The following is a 21,658-nucleotide window of genomic DNA, read 5'->3' as shown; positions in this document are numbered from 1 at the left end:
CGCCTCCCCCAAGTGCCACGACAGCTCAGGGCTGTGTTTCTGGCATTTCTCCAGGACAGCCCTGGGCCCTTTGCTGTATCCCAGTCCTCTCCCATTTGAGCAGAGGAGCTTGGGGTACAGAGCGCACTTCTAGTTTCTGCTGGCATCTGTGGGTGCCAGGATGGTGGGTGCCTTCTGGGAAGGCTGCTCAGCTCTCAGTATTTATTTATAGTTGCCTTTTTTCCCTCCTTTCCCATTGGTTGACTTAGCTTTGCAGCATAGCCTTATGGCCACACCGACTTGTAACTTAGATTACAACCTCTTGGGGGTCCAGGATGGCTTCTTTACAGGCAGGGGCCCTAGGGTCCTCCCTAGTGAGCCCCCCTATTCATATACATTGAATATCATATTCCCATTTACTCTTTTATTTTGGCCTTTTCAATAAAGGGATGGTATTATTATCACAATTGGGAAGATAAATAAACGGAGGCATAGAGAGCTTAAGTGACTAGTCTAATGTTACATAGCTATTTTGCGGTAGAGCCAGAATTAGAACCCAAAATTGTCCATGGCTATTCCCTGCCAGACTGCGTATGCAACCTCTTGGTCAGAGTTACATGGAGAAAATTCCTCCCCTCCCTTGCAGAGTCCCTTCCCCAGAGGTAATGCAAATGGGGAAGTGGACTCATTATTTAAGCGGCAGGTGACCTAGCTAGGGAGCTGGCATTTGGAGCCCTTCACCTGGCAGAAGAGAAGATGTGAAGAAGCCATGATTCAAGAAGACAGAGTCTGCCCTCCAGCCATTCCGTCCAAACATTTCCAGAGCAGTAGCACCGCCCAGCCTTTACCTCCAGGCAACCCCACGGAAGAAATACTGGCTTCCAAAAGTCCCTCTTTTCTGTCCTCACCTGTTTTCAAGAGCCCACATTAAGCACGCCTGTGCAATTAATCATTTGAGAGACTACTAGTAAACGGCTTTTCCATGTAATACAGTGTTTCTACCAGGAGCTCATTAGCTTTAATTTGGAGTATTTAGCTAACTATTATTGACAGCCCTGTTGCTAAGCCTCTGCTTGGATTTTCCAGGCATCCAGCCAGATGAGTAATTTTAGGGAGCCCGTGTAGATGTAGGTTAAAAATGCCTGTACCTGGTGCGTGATGAAGCCTGACTGCCTTCATCGTTTGACAGAAAGTAGGCTCTGAATACCCAGAGCTGTGATCTGACTACTGGACTTTTCGATTTTAAGTCATGTGGAGGAGTCATGTTGCTGGTTCCTCCATCTTTTAAAAATGGAAGATGGTCCAAAGCTCCTCTAGGTGTTTACGGTCAGTTATTTATAAGCAACTAAACTCAATGTATGTGTCTTACAATGTCTTTGACACTAAAGGACTTGCAATCTTATTGGAAAAGTGGAATGAAAACAACCAGACAGTGAATGAGTGAACATTTTTCTAAGTGCCTACTTTGTGCCAAGTAGCATGCTAAATGCTTTTGTTCCTTTTGTTTCTTGTGATCCTAGCATCATTTCTGCGAAGTGGGCTATTTCCCCTTGTAGATGAGGAAGCTGAGGCTGAGAGGTGTGTCAAGGACTTGTCCAAAGTCACAGAGTGATCTGGCGAGTGGCAGATCTGGGACGGGAACCCAGGCAGATGGTGGTGTTGACGGTTGTCTCCGTTACTCCAGGGGGCAGGAGGAGTTTGTCAGAATATAGACAATTAGCTGTGGAGTAACATGGTAGACATGGGGCTGGATCCAACCCTTAAAGGGTGATGCACACCCTTTCAAAGGTTATTTCAGAGCTGACAGAATTCTTTCATGAGGATCCACACACATATGATGCTTTTTGTGTTGTCATCTTCACCAAGCCTTGCGTCGGAGGCAGATGAAGAAATTGAATTTCTGAGGCAGGACTCAAGTGATCTGCCCAGAATCACATAGCTTCTGGATTTCAGCAAATCTAAGATGCCATCGATTTCCAGATATTCCATTAGTTTATATATCATCATGAAGCAAAACACACCCAAGATGACAGTAACAGGAGATTCATAAAAATATGTTGTGCCACCGAGGGCCAGCTTGTGTTTAGTGTAGGATAAATAAGATGTAAATCTGCCACATAGAAAGGGTGGCAAACATCTTGTATGCCTTGACTTTGGCTTTGGGTGCGGAGAGGACAAAACGTCTCCTTGGAGAATATGAACTGAAAACTGCTTCTCGTGCAAGTTGGAATTCTCAGTTTCTGATGCCAGCAGGGTCCAGAAAAACCTGAAGCCAAGAGTATAAAGTAAAATGGCTTCCGTGGGGTAATCCCCGAGGCCACAGGGGAAAACGAACGCATGTCCCCCTGGAAGAACTTGGGTCTGTCTATGCTGACAGCAACTGCGCAGGTCCATCTGCTGTCAGACATGTTCTGACTTCAGTGAGGAGTGTCTTAGAATCACTGAGAGACGTGGGGACACACACTTGGGTCCTGGGAATCCCCGTGTAGAGTCCCTTCCCTCCTCCCAGATGCCTCTCTGCCTCATTCCTCCGGTAGCTCCCACATGACTCCTTGGAGTCTCAGGACAGAGCTGAGAGCCCCTCATTGCTGTTTTCAATCAGCACCTCTGCATTTTGACACCTAATGAACTGAGGAGCCAGCAGAGGCTTCTCCCTACGAATCAGCCAGTACACTGAGCAGAGATGTTACTTGCAGTGCGGGCACTGTTACAGCTCTCTGTTCACAGGCTAATTCCTTTCATGATGATAACCTGGCTTAAATTCCCCCCGAGATCCACGTGGCTTTTGATGGTTGGAGTCCCCTATGAATGCTCCAGTCCTGGGCACAGCACAGACATTGGTGCCTGTGCGCAGGCCAGGCAGGAAGAAGCAGGAGGCCTTCTGGAATCTGGGGAATGGTCCTGGGTGAGCCAAAGCCATGCGATGGGACTGTGACATGGAGTTTTTCATGATGGGCACAGTGTCCCCGGATTGCTGGTGCCTCGTTGTCCAACAAGAAACTCACTGCATATAGAGACCCAGCATGTTTCCCAAGAGGCAACACAGATACACCACTCTTTCACCCTGAAAAGCTTGAAACCAAAAGGACCACAGCATTGTATGGGAAATTAACTAGACCGCAAACATCTTCGTGAAGGCGTGCCTCTTAAATCACCACAGTCCTTTCATTTAGGGACTTCAGGTTTACCACATCGCTAACAGTTTGGAAAACCAGGCAAACCAGTGGGAAAAGCTACTCGTGGATGGCCCATTTCAAGGTTAAATTTAGAACTTGGCCACAGACAGCCTTTGCACTGGAACCTGATGGGAGCTTGAGCAGTGAGGAGAACAAAGTCATTGCTAATGCATGAAATCCTTTTCTTATATTTGTGTGGCATTTATAAACCCTCATGCTTTTCCATACAATTTTTCTGTTCCATTATCCCCCCCCCCCCACATTTTTGACAGGTGGGAAAAGATGATTCCATATTCGAGACAGGGAAATTAGGACATAGAGATGAAGCGCCTTCTGATGTGGCCAGTCGGGGCAGGGACTATAGCCCTGGACCTTTTTTTTGTTTGTGGGATGGCGGGCAGTGGGTGCTGCCGGACTGTTAGATATAGCCAGGATGGCAGGGCGTTTATACCATAAAGTGTACTGTGATCCCTTTCTCTAGGCTCTTGAGTACAACATCTTTGAAGGCATGGAGTGCCGTGGCTCTCCACTGGTGGTCATCAGCCAGGGGAAGATTGTCCTAGAAGACGGTACCCTTCATGTCACCGAGGGCTCTGGGCGCTACATCCCCCGAAAGCCCTTCCCTGATTTCGTTTACAAACGTATCAAGGCAAGGAGCAGGGTAAGTAGCTCAGATCTTTTGAATTGTTTTGTCATGGGTTAAGTTCAGTTTCGTAAACACTGGCTAAGCACTTTGAATCAGGATATTGAGATGAGTATGGAGGATTCGGGGATAAGGGAAACATGGTCTTTTTATTCCCAGAGTTCAGAATACCAGCAGAGGAATCAGATGTTTCCACAGCCAGCCAGAAGGAAGTAAGACTGACATGTGCTGTGATGAGGTTCAGAGGAGGGATCCACTGCTATGGAGTCGTGGGGGAAAGTATCATGGGGAGAGGGCATTTTGAGTTGGGTCTTGAAGGTGAAGTGGAAGGTTGACAAGCCAAGGAAGGGAGACAAGGGAAGTAGATGGAGAGAATGTCATGAGCATGGAAAAATATGGTGTATTCAGGACATGGTGAACAGTCCACAGCACTGTTGCTTGGGGGCTGTGAGGCCAGATGGATGGAGCTGTAAAGGAATTAAAGGGACAGTGAGATTGGAAAGAAAGTTTGGGGCCAGATCTTGAACAGGAGGCCAGATTTTCTTTACAGCATGTTTGGGAATTCCTACAGGGTTTAAGTGGAAGTGCCTTGGGGGAAAATGGTAAGAAGAGTAACGAGTTACTGGTAATCTACCTTGTAGGAAGCTTTGGCCTAGAGCCTTGGGGCTGGCTACTCCCATGCTGACATCTGTCCCCGCCACACCCCTCCATAAGGAGAATCTCCCATCCCCAAATCTCATAGGCCTCTCCTGGCCTCTGTTCCTTCCCCATCAGGAGGTCTGCCAGGGAGGCATCCTGTGTGAATGTGGCCTGAGTCGAGGGGCTCTTGTGTTTTGCAGCTGGCAGAGCTGAGGGGGGTTCCTCGTGGCCTGTATGACGGACCTGTGTGTGAGGTGTCTGTGACACCCAAGACAGTCACTCCAGCTTCCTCGGCTAAGACGTCCCCGGCCAAGCAGCAGGCCCCACCTGTCCGGAACCTGCACCAGTCTGGATTCAGCTTGTCTGGTATGGTTATGGTTTGGTGAGGACCCTGTTCTGCAGGCCATGTTCCCTGGGGCTGGCGAGTCTGGAATCACTTGTAGAAAGAGAAGCAGTGAAGTGAATGACATTCCCATTCTTCCCAAGTGGAAATACTAATATCACCGGAGACGCAATTCACAGACGATGGCCAGTTGGGTTTCAGAATCTTGACATCAGTTTATGTCACATATACTGTCATGATGCATACATTATGTGGACTATGCAGTATATTAAGAGGACTTTTTTACATGTATTATGTCCATCCTAAATAAAGGATGTGGTATTTCAGGATTTTTCTTCTCCCCCATATGTGGGTTCCCTTATATGAGGACTTTTTTAGTAAATACATTTGGCCCTTTGCCTCTGGGGATTTACCCGTGGATTCAACCAACCACAAATCAAAAATATTTTCATATTCTCAACTGTGGGTTCCCAAACGCAGATAGAAAATACTGTTTTTGATCCAAGTTTGGTTGACTCCACAGATGCAAAGGGCTGACTGTAACTATAAGGTTTTGAGGAGTCAAAATTACACATGGGGTCGGCACCCCAACCCCTGCTTTGTTTAAGGGTCAGCTGTATATTGCAGTAGTTTAGTATGGAGTCTGGAGTTACAGCAGCTTAACTTCGCAGTCCAGGTGGTGGCTAGCTGTGCCTCAGGTTACTCATCTATAGAATGGGTATAATAGCAGTGGCTACCTCATGGGGTTGCTGTGAGGATTAAATGAGTTAATATACATGTAAATTACGTGAGTTAATATACATGTAAAGGGCCACTGGAAAATTGTTAGCTAGTTGCTTGGATAAAACATGTGATGTCAGGGACGATGAGAGGAAAGGGTACAGATTTTAGAGCTTCCTTACTTGAAACTTCCTTCCAATTCTTCATTTGGCCCATGACGAGAACCCTTCCGCTTTTCTAGCTTCCTGAGCCACAGATATATATCCAGATTTCTATGGTGTGTTAAACAGTCAATCAGATAGATTTTTTTTTTCTTGTCAGATATACTGGTTTCTAGAACATTGCCATATATGCCTATGCAATTACCAATTTAAAAATAATGAAACTTAAATTTGTCATAAAGTAAAATGGGCACAATAATGTCCATATTATGTTATGTCACCAGGCCATTTACGTATAAGGGACCATCATTACTCCTACTTTTTTTTTTTTCCCCTCTACTTTTGATTATACAGTCAGGTGTGTTGTGTCAGGGAACAGAATCCCAGAGAGAGGGCCGTACCTTCAGAAAAGCCACACTCAGTGAGAATAGGGACAGGATGTAGTCTGACTTAGTTGAAATGAAACGTAGTGTTATTTTAGAAGTAGTTTTACTTTTTCAAGTAGTGGCTCCCATGGGCTTCTGCAAGGACTGCTTTATAGTGTCTGATTCTGTGGCTACTTTAAGCCCGTCCCTTCTTTGTAGTTTCAGCTTTCAGTGAGGTTTTGAGAGGACAAAGTGGGCCTGGCCGTTTTGCTCTTTAGCTGTGTTATTTCGGATTGAAGCAGGAACTCCTGTAACTGTTTTTGACCTTTACCCCTCTCTCCTCTCCAGGCGCTCAAATTGACGACAACATCCCCCGCCGTACCACCCAGCGCATCGTGGCGCCCCCTGGTGGCCGTGCGAACATCACCAGCCTGGGTTAGAGTTCCTGAGCCACACAGTTCACTTGGGGATGGGGGATGGGACACCTGAGGACATTCTGAGACTTCCTTCCTTCCTTCTTTTATTTTTTTTCTTTAAGAGCCTGTGATAGTTACTGTGGGGCAGCCAGTTCACGGGGCTCCCTCTTGGGCCCCCACACTCGGTTCGTCACCCGGAGTCACTGATTTTGCTCACCCACTTCCCTACACATCTACGAATATCACACCACGTCTATCCACCAACCCCATACATGGGACTGCATCCAACACTCAGACATGCGAAACAGAGCAAATCACCATGAGGGTGTTTTCCATCTCTAATCTCTTGTTGTACTTATCATCTTCCTTTTCATTGTGGGGGAAGATAAAGTGAATTGCCCAGAGCTGCCTTTTTCTTTTTAAATTAAAAAAAAAAAAAAAGTTTTCTTTGTGGGGCTGGGAGGGGTGGGTGAGGGAGGGGATGAGGTTTTTTTTTTAATACTAAATTGGAAAGCTTAATTCAATAGTAATACAAGGGGTTTGAACTGGACATCCTAATGATGCAATTAATTATGTAACCATCAAGCTGATTCAGGGTGGTTGGCAAACTCATCGTCCCTCCTGAGAGGTTCCAGAATGTCCACATCACCATTCCGTAGTCTTCTGGGTCAACTGTTGATAAAGGCAGGTTTTCTTTTTGGCCTAGATTTTGCTGCAGATTAAATCTTGATGATTCTCTTTCCTCACTTCTCTTCTCCTTTTTCCCTGTAACTTTTTTATTCATGGATATTTTCACGTCTGTCTCTTTCTTTGTGTTTCCTCCAGCCCTTGGCTCTGAGACAGTGTTTTTCTCTCCTTCCCTTATTGTCTTTTCAAATGACCACGTCTACCTTTCTACTGTGGTCATAAGAACCTGCCTGGGAGGATATGAGTTTTGTCATCACAACCATAGTAATCTGCTGTCCTAGTCCCTATAAGACTGGTGCTACCCACCCACCATCGTGAGGGTATACATGTAAGTTTGAGACACTCCCAGGTGCAGGGAAGGGCCGTGTTACGCACCCACACTAACACACGTGGGCCCAGAACAGACCCTCAGGTAGTGCTGTAATGTTGCAGAAGTCTGAGGCTACAGGACCTGAGAGTTTTTTTCCCTTCGTGCAATGCTAACTGGATAAAGAGACGCTCAAATCTGTAAGTTGAGCCCCAAAACCCAAGTAAGCCAGCCAGCCTCAAGTCAGCACCAGCGCAGAAGTGTTGAACTAGTGGGAGTCTGGCCCCAAGGGCCTGCTATTCCCTGGTTAAGTATCTTTTGGGATTCCAGAACACCCTGGGTTTCTCACTTTGGGGAAAAAATATATTTTCTTTGTCCAGTGATTTCAGAAGACATCATGTAGTATAGGGAGGCCTTCTAAACTCAGAAAATCCTTGGGAAGTTGGACTTAAAGTCCATTTTACTTTGCAAGGGGAACGAACCATCTATTTAATGAGTGATACGTCACGTCAGAGCTATTGTGGGTAGAAAACTTTACAAATCAAACATGTGGCCCCTTAGAGACCGAAGGTGATCTTGTGTCCACATCTTCCCTCTCCCTGTCTCAGTGACCCTCTCCACTAGCTGCCTTTGTACCTGTCCCTGTCTTTGCTGACTGATGTTGCATATATCCTTCCACGCGTGTTTACAGGTTCTCCTAAGCAATGTTACGTCTGCAGGCTTTTATAAAATCAAATCTGTTTTTGTAAAGCATCACATAAAAAAAGTAGGTCATTCCGTCATTCCACTTGTCTCCACACGTTTTGCCTTTGGGGTTATAGTTGGGGTTTATTTTTTGTTATTTGTTATTTGAAAAGTAAATTGCACTTTTAAAGAATAATTGGTTAACTTAATATATTTGCTTTTTTTCTCATCTGTACTTAGAGGAAATTTGAACCAGTTGGAAAAAAAAATTTTGTTTCAATTCTAAGAAACACCCGCAGCTCTTTAGTGTTCACTTGAGTCTTCCTGTTTTTCCTCTACCAGGTCATGGTAATTTTGATTATCCTGATTGCTTTCTTAAAACAACTTAAAACCTGAAGATTTTCGCAGGCTGTGTAAGCATGTTTACCTGTTGGCTTGCTTTGTGTGTCTGTTAAATGAATGTCATATGTAAATGCTAAAATAAATCGACAGTGTCTCAGAACTGAACAACTGCAGTGACTTGATGCTCTAAAACAGTGTAGGATTTAATAATAGATGGTTTTTAATCCTTGGAATTGTGATTGTGACCCTGAGCGGAGGAGCTTTCAGTGCTAAAGCTGATCGTGTGTGTAGCCAGAAGAGAACTTTTTTTTTTTTTTTTTTTTTTTTGTAACCACTGTCTTAAATGGCAAAATAATTATGGTAAAAAAGCAAGTCTTGTGTTTATTATTCCTTAAGAACTCTGTGTTATATTACCATGGAACGCCTAATAAAGCAAAATGTGGTTGTTTCAGGGGTGTGTCTGTGTTGAGATGTTTAAAGTGGCAGCTGCTTAGCCCGGCCTTCCAGGAAAACCTCGCTTCCTGAAGCACTCACAGGTGCCTTTGGCCTCGTTTTCGTGACTGTCCCAATTCAAGAGTTCAAGAGTTTTAACTGCATGTCCAGATTGTTATGTCCCAGCCACTGCGGTGTAATTCCATCAGAGTTCTGCATGGCAGAGCTCAGTGTCAGAAATTCATAGACTATATTCTAGAGAGACCATGATGGCTCCTGAACCAAGCTGCAAACCTAACTGGGTGGGGCCGCATAGGTTAGTGTAGATGACCCCTGGGCTTCCTGTGTCCTTATAGCTGTTCACCCTGGAAAATTCTCGACCTACATGGTGGCATGGAAGATGAGAAACGTGTGTGTTGACTTGCATCCCGACCTCAGTCCAGGAAGTTGCAGGAAACCAGGGTATAAAGCATATGTTCTTCCACCCCAAGTAAGTGTCAAGAGTGCAAGTTGGGAATGAGAGCAGGCTGGGTGCTTGGTTCCCACAGTTTCCCATTAACTGGCACTGGCATTGGTTCCAAAAACATGGAATGAAGAGGGTGTGTGCTGGGGGTTCCCTGGGCCTGTCATGGTTGATGAAGTCTTTTTTTCTTTTCTCTTTTTGTTTTCTACCCAGCCCTGTCCAAACAGGATATGCGATGATTTACAAAAACTATACACTATACCAAGCTTTCATAAACAGTGTTTGAATGAAGGGAAAATTAGAGTAGGAAAAATAAGATAAGGCCTGACTGGGGTTAGTACAACACACCTGCCATGAGGTTGGGAAATGGTGAGGGACCCTGAGTGTTCTAGCAGCAAATACAAAAAGGGAGACCGGGTCAGAAAACTATAACATTTGTGGCAGCCAGAAGATAAATTTGATCTTCAGAAGAAATATAGAAATTCTTGGTCCTCAGACCTGTAGGCAAGTGGGACCCCCAGTAACCAGAGTTGCGTGTCTACGGCTGGCTCTTAGGCTTCCTTCACTGCCGATGGCAGAGCACAGTGATCCAGGAAAATCAAATCTGTTTGGGAGGGGGGCAACAAGAGTTAGAACCTACAACAAGAGTTAAAAATCCCAGGCCCACGGCCCATCCTCCTGTTATCCTGGCTTCATCACACCATGACAGGCCCCATGCTCATTCCTGAGGACACCCCAAGCCACATTCGAAGTCTTGCCCAACCCCTAGCAAACAAGACACTCCACGGGCTGTCCACACCAGCGGTGAGCTCTGCCCTCCGAAGGATGACCCAGCAGAGGGGCCCATGTAAGCTCTGGCTGTAGGCTTGGGTCCGTTAGAGCTAGGAGGGGCATGGCCATGAGTGCCACGCAGCTAAACAATGGGGCCAGGTATATAACTTGAATGGTGTGATTTCCTCCAAAGAGATTTCAGAGCATCTAGAAAAAGGAGTGCATACCATTCAGGAGTGTTTTTGTCTTGTATTGCCGTGAGTCTAAAGTCACATCCTCTGGCAAGTGTCTGTAGCACATATATTCTGTAAGAAAAGGCAGCTTTTTTCCCCCTCATCAATAGAGTGGGGGATAAGTTTCTTTTGTGCGAGTGTATCATTTTTTTAAAACAGATTTTTATTAAGAATGTAGCTAACATAGAATGTTATATAAGTTTCAGGGGTACTCCAGTTGGTTTGACATTTATAGAACTAAAGAAGTGATCACCATGATAAGTCCAGCAACCATCTGACACCGTACTATACTATCACAATATTGATTACATTCCCTATGCTGTACATTACATCCCCATGACTTGTTTTATACCTTGAAATCTGGATCACTTATTGCCCTTCACTTCCCCCCTTTTTAATTTTTCAGTTACAGTTGACATTCAATATTATTTTATATTAATTTCAGGTGTACAGCACAGTGGTTAGACATTTATATAATTTAAGAAGTGATCCCCTGACTAGTACCCACCTGGCACTATATGTAGTTATTACCTTATTATTGACTATATTCCCTGTGCTTTACTTTCCATCCCCATGATTAATTTGTAACTACCAAGTTGTACTTCTTAATCCCTTCATCCTTTTTACCCTGTCCCCAGCCTCCTCTCATCTATCACCCCAACAAATCTAGTACCCATCTGACACCCATAGTTATTACAATATTATTGACTATGTCTCTTATGCTATACCTTACATCCCCATGACTACTTTGTAACAACAAATCTGTACTTCTTAATCCCTTCTCCTTTTTTCACCGACACCTCCAAACCCTTTCTCATCTGGCAACCACCAAAATGTTTTCTATATCTATGAGTTTGTTTCTGATTTGTTTATTTTGTTCTTTAGATTCCACATATAAGTGAAATCACATTGCATCCATCTTTCTCTGTCTGACATACTCTACTCAGCACAATACCCTCCAGGTCCATTCATGCCACCACAGATGGCAAGAACCCATTCCCTTCCATAGCTGAGCAATATTCCACTGTATACAAGGTGTGACAATTAAGTTCGTGAACTCATCTTAGAAAAGTGCTACATACCTCATTGCTGAATATCATTATGGTCACCTTTGAAGTACTCCCCTTGGGAAGCTATGCACTGATCCAGCGCCTAGTCCACTCTTCAAAGCAATTTTGGAACTCTTTTTCTGGAATGGCCATCAGAGATGTCACCATATTACCCTTGATGTCCTGAATCTCATCAAAATGCCTTCCTTTCAATATTTCCTTTATCTTTGGGTAAAGAAAATAGTCATTGAGGGCCAGATGAGGTGAGAAGGGAGTGTGTTCTAATACAGTTATTTGTTTACTGGCTAAAAACTCCTTCACAGACAGTGCCATGTGAGCTGGTGCATTGTCGTGATGCAAGAGCCATGAATTGTTGGCAAGAAGTTCATGTTGTCTAACTGCTGCACACAGCCTTTTCAGCACTTCCAAATAGTGAACTTGGTTAACTGTTCAGTTGGTACAAATTCGTAATGAATAATCCCTCTGATATCTAAAAAGTTTAGCAACATCATTGCAACAGGTTCACAAACTTAATTGTCCGAACTTGTATATATACCACATCATCTTTATCCATTTTTTCATACATGGACACCCACACTGCCTCCACATCTTGGCCATTGTAAACAAAACTGCAATGAACATATGGATGCACGCGTCCCTTCGAAGTAGCATTTTGGGTTTCTTCGGATAAGTACCCAGAAGTGGGATCACTGGCTTCTTCTTTGTCTCTTGTTATAGCCTTTGTTTTAAAGTCTGTTTTGTCTGGTATAAGTATGACTATGCCAACTTTTTTGTTGTTTCTGTTTTTATGAAAAATTTTTTCCATCTCTTTCTGCCTGTGTGTGTCTTTCAATCTGAAGTGATTCTTTCGTAGGCAGCATATGTGGGGTTTCTTATCCATTCAGCCCTCCTATGTCTTTTGATTGGAGCATTCAATCAATTTACATTGAAAATAATTGAAAGTATATAGCTATTGCCATTTTATTATTCATAATTTTCATCCCCCGCCCCATCTTAAAAAAGTCCCTCTAAGATTCGTTGTAATACTGGTTTGGTGGTGATGAACTCCTTTAACCTTTTCTTGTCTGCGAAGCTCTTTATCTGTCCTCCAATTTTAAATGATAGCCTTGCTGGGTAGAGTAATCTTGGCTGTAGATCCTTGTTTTTCTTTTTTTTTCTTTTTCCCCCTTCTTCCGCACCCCCTCACCCCGCCCACTCCAGTTCAAGCCATTGTTTCTCAGTCTAGTTGTGTAGGACACAGCTCCCTCGCCCGTGCTGGTGTTATGAGCCTTGTGCTCCCCCCGGCTGATGCAGTCAGTTGCCAGTCATAGGTCGGCCAATCACAGAACCTCACAGCAGCTCTCTTGGGCTGCCAGCCGCTCACAATGGCTGCCAGCCATTCAAACTGACCTCCAACTGCTCACAGCAGCCCAGGTTCAGGGAGAGCTGTTGTTCACAATCTTAGCTATAGTGGGTGCAGCTCACTGGCCCATGTGGCATTCGAACTGGCGACCTCAGCGTTAGGAGGACGGTGCTCCAACCACCTGAGCCACCAGGCCAGCCTTATCTTTGTTTTCCATCACTGTGAATATTTCCTGCCAATCCCTTCTGGCCTGCAAAGTTTCTGTTGAGAAATCAGCTAACAATCTTATGGGAGCTCTCTTATAAATTACTAGTTGATTTCTCTTCCTGCTTTTAAGATTCTCTCTGTCCTTAACATTTGCCATTCTAATTATAATGTGTCTTGGTGTGGGCCTGTTTGGGTTCATCTTTTTTGGGACTCACTGTGCTTCCCGGACTTGTATGTCTATTTCCTTTACTAGATTAGGAAAGTTTTCAGTCATTATTTCTTTAAATAGTATCTCAATCCCTTGCTCTCTCTCTTCTCCTTCTGGTAACCCTTTGATGTAAATGTCATTACACTTGATGTCCCAGAGGTCTTTTAAACTATCCTTGTTTTTTGGATTTTTTTTTCTTTTTGCTGTTCTAACTGAGTGTTTTCTGCTACCTTGCCTTCCAAATCACTGATTTGTTCCTTGCTCCATCTAGTCTGTTGGTGATTCCTTCTAGTGCGTTCTTCATTTCAGTTATTGTATTCTTCACTTCTGACTGTTTTTTTTATTGTTTATTTGTGTTTTTTTTTTTTATGGTTTCCATGTCTTATTTTACGCTTGCTGTCTCTGTTGAAGTTCTCACAAGGTTCCTTGATCATCCTTATAACAATTGTTTTGAAATCTGTATCTGGTAGATTGCTAGCCTCCATTTCGTTTCATTCTTTTTCTGGAGTTTTCTCATGCTCTTTTATTTGGGATGTATTTCATTGTTTCCTCATTTTGACCATGTATCTGTGTTTGTTTCTATGTATGAGGTAGATTTGCTATGTGTCCCCCTCTTAGCCATGTGGCCTTATGTAGTAGGTGCTCTGTGGGGCCCTGGCACACTTTCCCTGGTCACCTGAGCCAGGTGTTCCAGGAGTGTCCCTTGTGGAGGTTGCATGTACCCTCCTGTTATAGTTGAGCCTTGATTATTGTGGGCACACCAGTGGGTGGGATTTACCCTCAGACTGATTGGCTGTGGGGTTTGGCCATGTCCACCTCTTACAGGCAGCTGTGTGGGGGGCTTACCCTATTGAGTGGGATTTGCCCCAGCAGGCTCTGGTGCCTGTTGAAAGCACCCTTTGTGTGTGCCGCTTGTGGGGCTAATTGGGTGGTGCTCTGCTGTGGTCTGAAGACATGTTGGTTCTGGGGCCTCTTGGGAGGGGCTTCAGTGCAGGCCAAGGTCACCCACTGTCTGTGACTGGTCAGGGACTACCTGGTAGGAGCTACAAAGCGATCCATGGTTTTTTATTGCCTGTGCTAAACCTGGAGGCATGTGGGAGAGACCACGCTGCAAACCGAGGACAGCTGGGACAGCTGCCACCAGTACCGGGCCTGGGGTAGCTCTGCAAAATGCCAGAATACCTGGAGGCCTGCTGCCACCTGCTGGCTCCCTTAACATTCAGCCACTGATAAAGCCTCATGTGGTATGCGAGGTGGGTGAGGCAGGGTCTCAGGAAATGAGAAGTTTTTGTTCCTAGGTTAATGTAGATTCTGATTTGGTGCCAGTGCTGAGCCTGGAGCTACTCAGGAAAAGTCTCAGAGCACACCGAGGCCAGTCGTCACCTGCTTGGGGCCTATGGACTCTGATAGTTCTCCAAGAAAGAGTGCAGAGGGGAGGGACTGACTGTTTGCTGAGAAAGTGCCTCTGGCATTGGGGGAGTTGGGCAGGGCAGGAGCCCAGTGATTCAGCAGGGTGGAGCCCTGGAGCTTACCAGACCAATCAGATTCAGATTTGGTCGTAAGCGTAGGGGGTGTGTTCAACACATTAAAGATGGCGTCTGCATGCCTGGCTGCACAGGAGTATGACCCCAGACAGGGAAAATGGTGATTGTTTTCCAGCCCCGGCCTCAAAGCCACATACCTCAGTCTGCTCCCTGTATGCCTGTGACACTTACCGAGTCAATGTCCCCCGCTGGAGCCCAAGGTGAGTGCCTGGAGTGAGTCTGTGCGTGGACCATTTAAGAGGACGCCTGGGTTTTCCGCAACCTTCTGTCCCTCCTGGATTATTTGAATCCCCACTGTTTTTCACAGCCAGATGTTGTGGGGCCTCCTTTTCCTAACTCCAGTGCTCTGGGCTGGGGAGCCTGGAGTGTGGCTGGGGTCCTTCGCTTCTCCACGGGAAACCTCCACGGCGAGGTATCCCTCCCTATTTTCAACCACCACATGGAGGTTTGGGACAAGCCTGTTTCACGTCTCTGCCCCTCCTACCAGTCTCAACGTGGCTTCTTTATATCCTTAGTTATAAATCTTCTATTCAGCCAGACTTCAGATGGTTCTCCAGGTTGATTGTTCTATAATTTTAATTTTAATGTGTTCATGGAAGTAAGCAGGCATGGTGTTTATCTACTCCATCATCTTGGATCTTGAGATGGAGATAAATTTTGATGGTGCTACTAATTAGGTATGTGTTTTTCAGAAGGTTGTTCACTTCTATGGGCCTTATTTACTCTCTGTGCAGCAGAGAGGTGATGTTATAGACTCAGCTTTGCTCCCAGCTTAGGCCCAAATCAGAAAGGGCAAGCCATAAATCAGATATGGTGCAAAGTAGAGGATTGCAAAGAGTAAAGAAAGACGTTGGAAATAATGTCCTAAGTTTCTCTTTTGAAATAGAAATAGAAGGAAACTGATGTCTGCAAAGGTCGTTAATTGATTGCAAAGATTGTAGAACTCTGAGACATCAGAGATGCTGTCAATTATTAAATAAAACAATCTGTTTTTAAAGTTACATTGATAACAGCTAACATTTATTATTACGTGTCAGGCACTGCTCTAAGGACATTTTACATATTAACTCAATCATTGCAGCAATCCAGAGGAAGGCACTGTTATTTTTGCTATCATACAGCTGAGACAGAAGCACGGAACATTAAGCAACTTGCTCAGAACCAGGCTTTGAACCTGTTCAGTTGGGTCAGTGGCCATGTTTTTCATCTATTATGCTGTTATTATTCTATTATCTATGAGAAAGCTCCCACTTCGAAGGGTGTGGGAAAAGGAGAGATGGAAAGTGCCAGAGAATAAAGCTGTGCAGACAGGTAGGCAGATGCATGGAGGAAAACCGTGGACACATGAGCTTTGCAGAAAAGAATACAGTGATCTAATGAAGCCAACATGAATTTGGAGATATAGAGGCTCTAGGGAAGAAGAAATAAGAGGTCTATACAATTCATAGAGATCCAGGAGAAAAAAAAAATGGTTTAGAGAACGACAGAAAATGCAAATGAAAATGATAATTTGAGTACATTAAGTTTTATGTATGAGATTTGGGTAAATTGTGCTGATTTGGTGAAAAACTGCAAATGTGTCTCTATACACAAATTACATATATAACTCTTTTTATAGGAATCTGACAAGAGTGAATAAAATAATGCCTATCGAAAGCATTTTACAAAGGAGCACAGGGACCTAGACATGTAAATACATTGTCATCTTATGCAGATTTGCTGTCAGGAGAGGGCTGGTGCAGTCAGGAAGGGGATAAGCTGGCGCTGCCATTAGCAACGAGGATTGTGGCATCCACTCAGGGTGGGGGGGTCTCTCAGGGCTGGACATGATGTGAGGAGCCCATGCAGAAACATGGGGAGGACTGAAGACCAAGCACTCTGCCATAGAAAGATTTATGGTTCAAATCACTTATCACATTGAGATTATGTATGTGACCAGCTTAGGCAGCTGAGCTGTGCTCTAGTTACAGAAACAATTTTCATTCTAATAAACTTCATCCTACAGCACAGAACCATCTGGCAACCTGGTGTGTGTGAAAGGAACAGGGTGGAGGTCAGAGAGAAGTGGGCCATGCTCCTGCAATGATGACCTTGCCTGTGGCCAGCTCTTTTCAGTTTCATCTTGTGACTGAGGACACCAGGGACCCTTGATAGAACCCAAGTGTGGACTCTTCAGGGAAGAAGGGAGCAGGAGGGGAGAACTTATAGGTGTGCTGTCCATAGCTGTTTAGGGTCAGTCCTTTCTTAGAGAAGACTAGATGTACAGTGGACTTTCCCTTTTTGGTGGTTATTTCCCTTGCTTTTTCCTATCACTACAAAGTTTCGCCATTTTCATCCCTCAGAAATTCAAGAGGCCTCTGAGCTCGCAACAAGCCGGTTACAAGAGGTCAACTTATGCGTGCTGTTGCAATCCCTCTGCTGGGGACACATGCCTTTTATCTTTTCCTACCTATTTAAGCGTTAGGTGAGAAAGCAGAGAAGGTATTCAAGGACTGCTTTGTCTCTCAAGGGAATGAGGAGGAGAAGGGCTTGCCATCTGCTGGCATGGACTGTGGGTGTCCTGCTGAGAGGTAGGGAGATGGCCTCCCAGTTTCATCTTCCAGTCTCTGACCAGCTTTCCCATCCACCCCTCCCCGTACACCCACTTTTTGACATCCTACACCTTCAATCTTGTGTCTGGGTTATCCTCCAGTGATTAGCCTCCCCCTAGCCTCTCACAAGGACCCCATGGCAGGTACTTTAACTTTCTTACAAATTCCCTCAATTTCTTGAACTCATGTTCTCCAATTGTACCTGTTAAACAAACCCAGCTTGGACCTCCCACCATAGCAGCCCCGCCAGCCAGCAGCCCCCACACCACCCTGTGCTTATCCAGAGCACCAGCTGCAGAGGACCACATCACGGTGAAGGCTCCTGACTAATGTCTCCCTGGCAATCCATGCCATGTGCCACATCCCATCTGGCAGGGCTCGGTCCTGAGGTTGGCTGGTCCCTGAGTAGACTTAATGGGAAGTGCTTTGGTTGTAAAAATGTTTTCTCTTCCCTGGGCCTCATCTGTTAATTTTGACTTTGTATTTGTTACATTTTCTTTCACTAAATTCTTTACATTATCTCAGTGAAATAAATCTCTGCTTCAGTCAGACTAATCTCCTTATTGTTTTCCAAACAAGCTTGGCCCCTTCACTTTCTTTGTTCCATCCCATTCTCATGCCTGGTGTGAAGGGGACCTTTTGGTAAAATAATGTTTTGGCATTATACTATGAGAGATGGTCCATGTTAGCAAGAGAGGTTGAGTATTTGTGTTTTTTGTTTTTTTTTTAAGTTTTCTCCCCTCCTATTATATAGGTGCTCCTCTCTGAAGATCCACAGCAAATGACATAAAAATGTCGTTTAATAGGACTTACTGGCTCAAGTACAGGGAGTAGAATAGGCTAAAGCTGATGACCTGAAGTTAGAAGGTGGAAAAAGAAGGTTGTAGAGGAATGAATGGGGACGGATTCCTAGGAGCAAAGCCACAGGACCTGCACTGATAGCAAGGTTCCTGATACAATAGTAAAGAAACATTTTCACCAGGTATATTTACAGTTAGCTGACTCAGTAAGGTTGAGTTATTTCTTATAATTGACAGACCTTCCAAGACATTTTGTAGCAGAGTTACACATCTTTGTGTAGTTTTCCCTCAGCACGCTTGCTTGGAACACCACCCTTCAGCACGCTTTTGTTTGCCTCCGTATCTAATGATAATACTAGTAATAATAATAATAACAATAATTATAATAACAATAACAATAATAATAATAATTATAAAATAACAACAATAATAATAATATCAATAATACCAGTAGTAAATATAATTTAGTGAGCACAGGAGAAATTGTTAGCTCCATTTTATGGATAAACAAATAATAGGCTCCGGCTCATATTCCTGGAAATGGCAAAATTTGAAATCCATGAGTCTCATCGCGGGCTCTTTTGCTGAGTCATGAGAGGCAATAGAGACTAGTGGTAAGAGCGTGGCGTCTGCAGCCAGGCTGTGTGGATGTGAACCCTAGCTTAGCCATCTCCCAGTTGGGTGTGTGGGCAAGTCCTTGAAGCACTGTGCCTATTTCCTACTTTGTAGGATGGGGAGTCATCAGAGGCCATCCTTCTTGTGGTTGTTTGAGGCTTAAATGGGTTAGTGTGTGAAACACACTTGGATCACTGCCTGGTTTGCTCAGCGCTCAGTAGCTGTTAGTTATTTTACACTCACTGCACTGTTAGCTTTCCCTTCTTTAATTTCTTTTTTTTAAAAAGATTTTTTATTAAAAATATAGCTAATGTACAATATTATATTAGTTTTATGTGTACACAATAGTTATTCAACATTTATATACCTAAAGAAGTGATCACCAAAAGTCCAGCAACAATCAGACACTGTCCCACGCTGTCACAATATTATTGACTGTATTCCCCATGCTGTACATTACATCCCCATGACTTATTTGTTTTATGCCTGGAAATTTGGACCTCTTATTCCCCTTTACATCTCCATTTTTAATTTTTCAATTACAGTTGACATTCACTATTATTTTCTGTTAATTTCAGGGGTACAGCATATGGTTAGACATTTATATAATTTAAGAAGTGATCCCCCTGACTAGTCTAGTACCCACCTAACACTATACATGGTTATTAACTTATTATTGACTATATTCTCTATGTTTTACTTTATATCCCCATGATTATTTTGTAACTACCAATTTGTACTTCTTAATCCCTTCACCTTTTTTTACCCTGTCCCCAAACCCCTCCCATCTATAACCCTGATAAATCTAGTACCCATTTGACACCATACATAGAATGTGTGATAGAAAAATACAGTGAATGTTTACATTAAAAAATTTATTACAGTAAAAGACACATTGCCATTAATCCCCCTCAGAATGCCCCCCGTCGCTTCAAACACACTTATTCCTTCATTCTTGCCACTTTCTGAAGCAGTTTGGAAGTCCCTCTTTCGTGAGTGTCTTTACTTTATTTTCCATTATGACAATGTCACACATCGCTTTTGGTATACGGCAATTTCTGTCGAAAATATTATGGTGTGTCCTCATCCACCTTATTTACCAGATCTGGCATGGTGCAGCTTCTGGCTCTTCCCCAAAGTCAAAATGACATGAAAGGTAAATGTTTTGAATCGATTCAGGACATCGAGGCAGCCACTAAAGATACTCATGAAAGAGGACTTCCAGAACTGCTTCAGAAAGTGGCAAGAATGATGGAATAAGTGTGTTCAAAGCGAGGGGGAGTTTGTTGGGGGGGATTAATGGCAATGTGTCTTTTATTGTAATGTTTTTTAAAATTTAAACATTCACCATATTTTTTGATCACACCTCACAGTTACTACAATATTATTAAGTATATTCCTTATACTATACCCTGCATCCCCATGACTACTTTGTAACAACAAATTTGTACTTCTTAATCACTTCCCCTTTTTCACACACCCCATCAAGCCCCCTCCCATCTGGCAAGCAGATGAGTCTCTTTATTTCCTTCTTTAGATTCCACATATAAGTGAAATCACATTGCATCTGTCTTTTACTGTCTGACATACTCCACTCAGCACAACACCCTCCAGATCCATCCATGCCACCGCAGATGGCAGGAACCCATTCCCTTCCCTGGCCGAGCAATATTCCACTGTATATATGTACCACATCATCTTTATCCATTTTTTCATACATGGGCACCCAGGCTGCCTCCACATCTTGGCCATTGTAAATAATGCTGCAATGAACATGTGGATGCACATGTCCCCTCAGAGTAGCGTTTTGGGTTTCTTTGGATAAATTACTGGGTTCTTCTTGGTCTCTTGTTATAGCCTTCGTTTTAAAGTCTATTTTGTCTGGTGTAAGTATTGTCACCCCAGCTTTTTTTTTTTTTCATTTCCTTTTCATGAACTATCTTTTTTTCAACCCTTTACTTTCTGTCTCTGTGTGTCTTTCAATCTAAAGTGAGTCTCTTGTAACACTGGTTTGGTGGTGGTGAACTCATTTAGCTTTTTCTTGTCTGGGAAACTCTTTATTTGTCCTTTGATTTTAAATAATAGCCTTGTTGGGTAGAGTATCCTTGTTTGTAGGTCCTTATTTTTCATCACGTTGAATATTTTGTGCCAATCGCTTCTGGCCTACAAAATTTCTGTTGAGACATCAGCTGATAATCTTATGGGAGCTCCCTTGTAGGTAACTGCTTTTCTCTTGCTGCTTTTAGGATTCTCTCTTTGTCTTTAGCCTTTGCCATTTTAATCATAATGTGTCTTGGTGTGGGTCTGTTTGGGTTCATCTTTTTTGGGGGCTCTCTATGCTTCCTGGGCTTGTATGTCTATTTCCTTTGCCAGGTTAGGAAAGTTTTCAGTCATTATTTCTTCAAATAGGTTCTCAATCCCTTGCTTTCTCTCTTCTCCTTCTCGTAACCCCATGATGTGAATGTTGTTATGCTTGATATTGTCCCAGAGGTCTCTTAAACCATCCTCATTTTTTTGTTTTTGCTGTTCCAATTGGGTGCTTTCTGCTACCTTGCCTTCCAATCACTGATTGATCTTATGCTCCATCTATTCTGCTGGTGATTCCTTCTAGTGCATTCTTCATTTCAGTTACTGTATTCTTTGCTTCTGACTGGTTCTTTTTTTATGGTTTCTATGTCCTTTTTATGCTTGCTATCTCTTTGTTGAAATTCTCACTAAGTTCCTTGATCATCTTTATAACCATTGTTTTGAATCCTCTCTGTGGTAGATTGCTTGCCTCTATTTTCAGTTCTTTTTCTGGAGTTTTCTCCTTTTCTTTTATTTGGGACATATCTCTTTGTTTTCTCATGTTGGCTGTGGCTCTGTGTTTGTTTCTATCTATGAGGTAGATCTGCTACATCTCCCAGTCTTACCAGGTAGC

At 43.7% G+C, this 21,658-nt stretch overlaps 1 protein-coding gene across 3 annotated transcripts in view; it reads left to right on the top strand.

Moving 5' to 3' along the window:
* The window catches only part of DPYSL2 (dihydropyrimidinase like 2), a 107,658-nt gene extending 98,745 nt beyond the window's left edge, over positions 1 to 8,913 (top strand). For all 3 annotated transcript variants that reach the window (XM_019714962.2, XM_019714985.2, XM_019714978.2), the window contains exons 12-14: positions 3,637 to 3,816; positions 4,638 to 4,803; positions 6,375 to 8,913. In XM_019714962.2, coding sequence (XP_019570521.1) covers positions 3,637 to 3,816; positions 4,638 to 4,803; positions 6,375 to 6,466 — 438 coding nt within the window. In that variant the 3' untranslated portion in view covers positions 6,467 to 8,913. The remainder of the gene's footprint in view (positions 1 to 3,636; positions 3,817 to 4,637; positions 4,804 to 6,374) is intronic.
* The last annotated feature ends 12,745 nt before the right edge of the window (positions 8,914 to 21,658 follow it).

The sequence above is a fragment of the Rhinolophus sinicus genome, linkage group LG07 (assembly GCF_036562045.2).
Source record: "Rhinolophus sinicus isolate RSC01 linkage group LG07, ASM3656204v1, whole genome shotgun sequence".
NCBI classification, from domain to species: Eukaryota; Metazoa; Chordata; class Mammalia; order Chiroptera; family Rhinolophidae; genus Rhinolophus; species Rhinolophus sinicus.
Note: the sequence above shows the minus strand (reverse complement) of the source record. Positions and strands in the feature narration are given on the sequence as shown.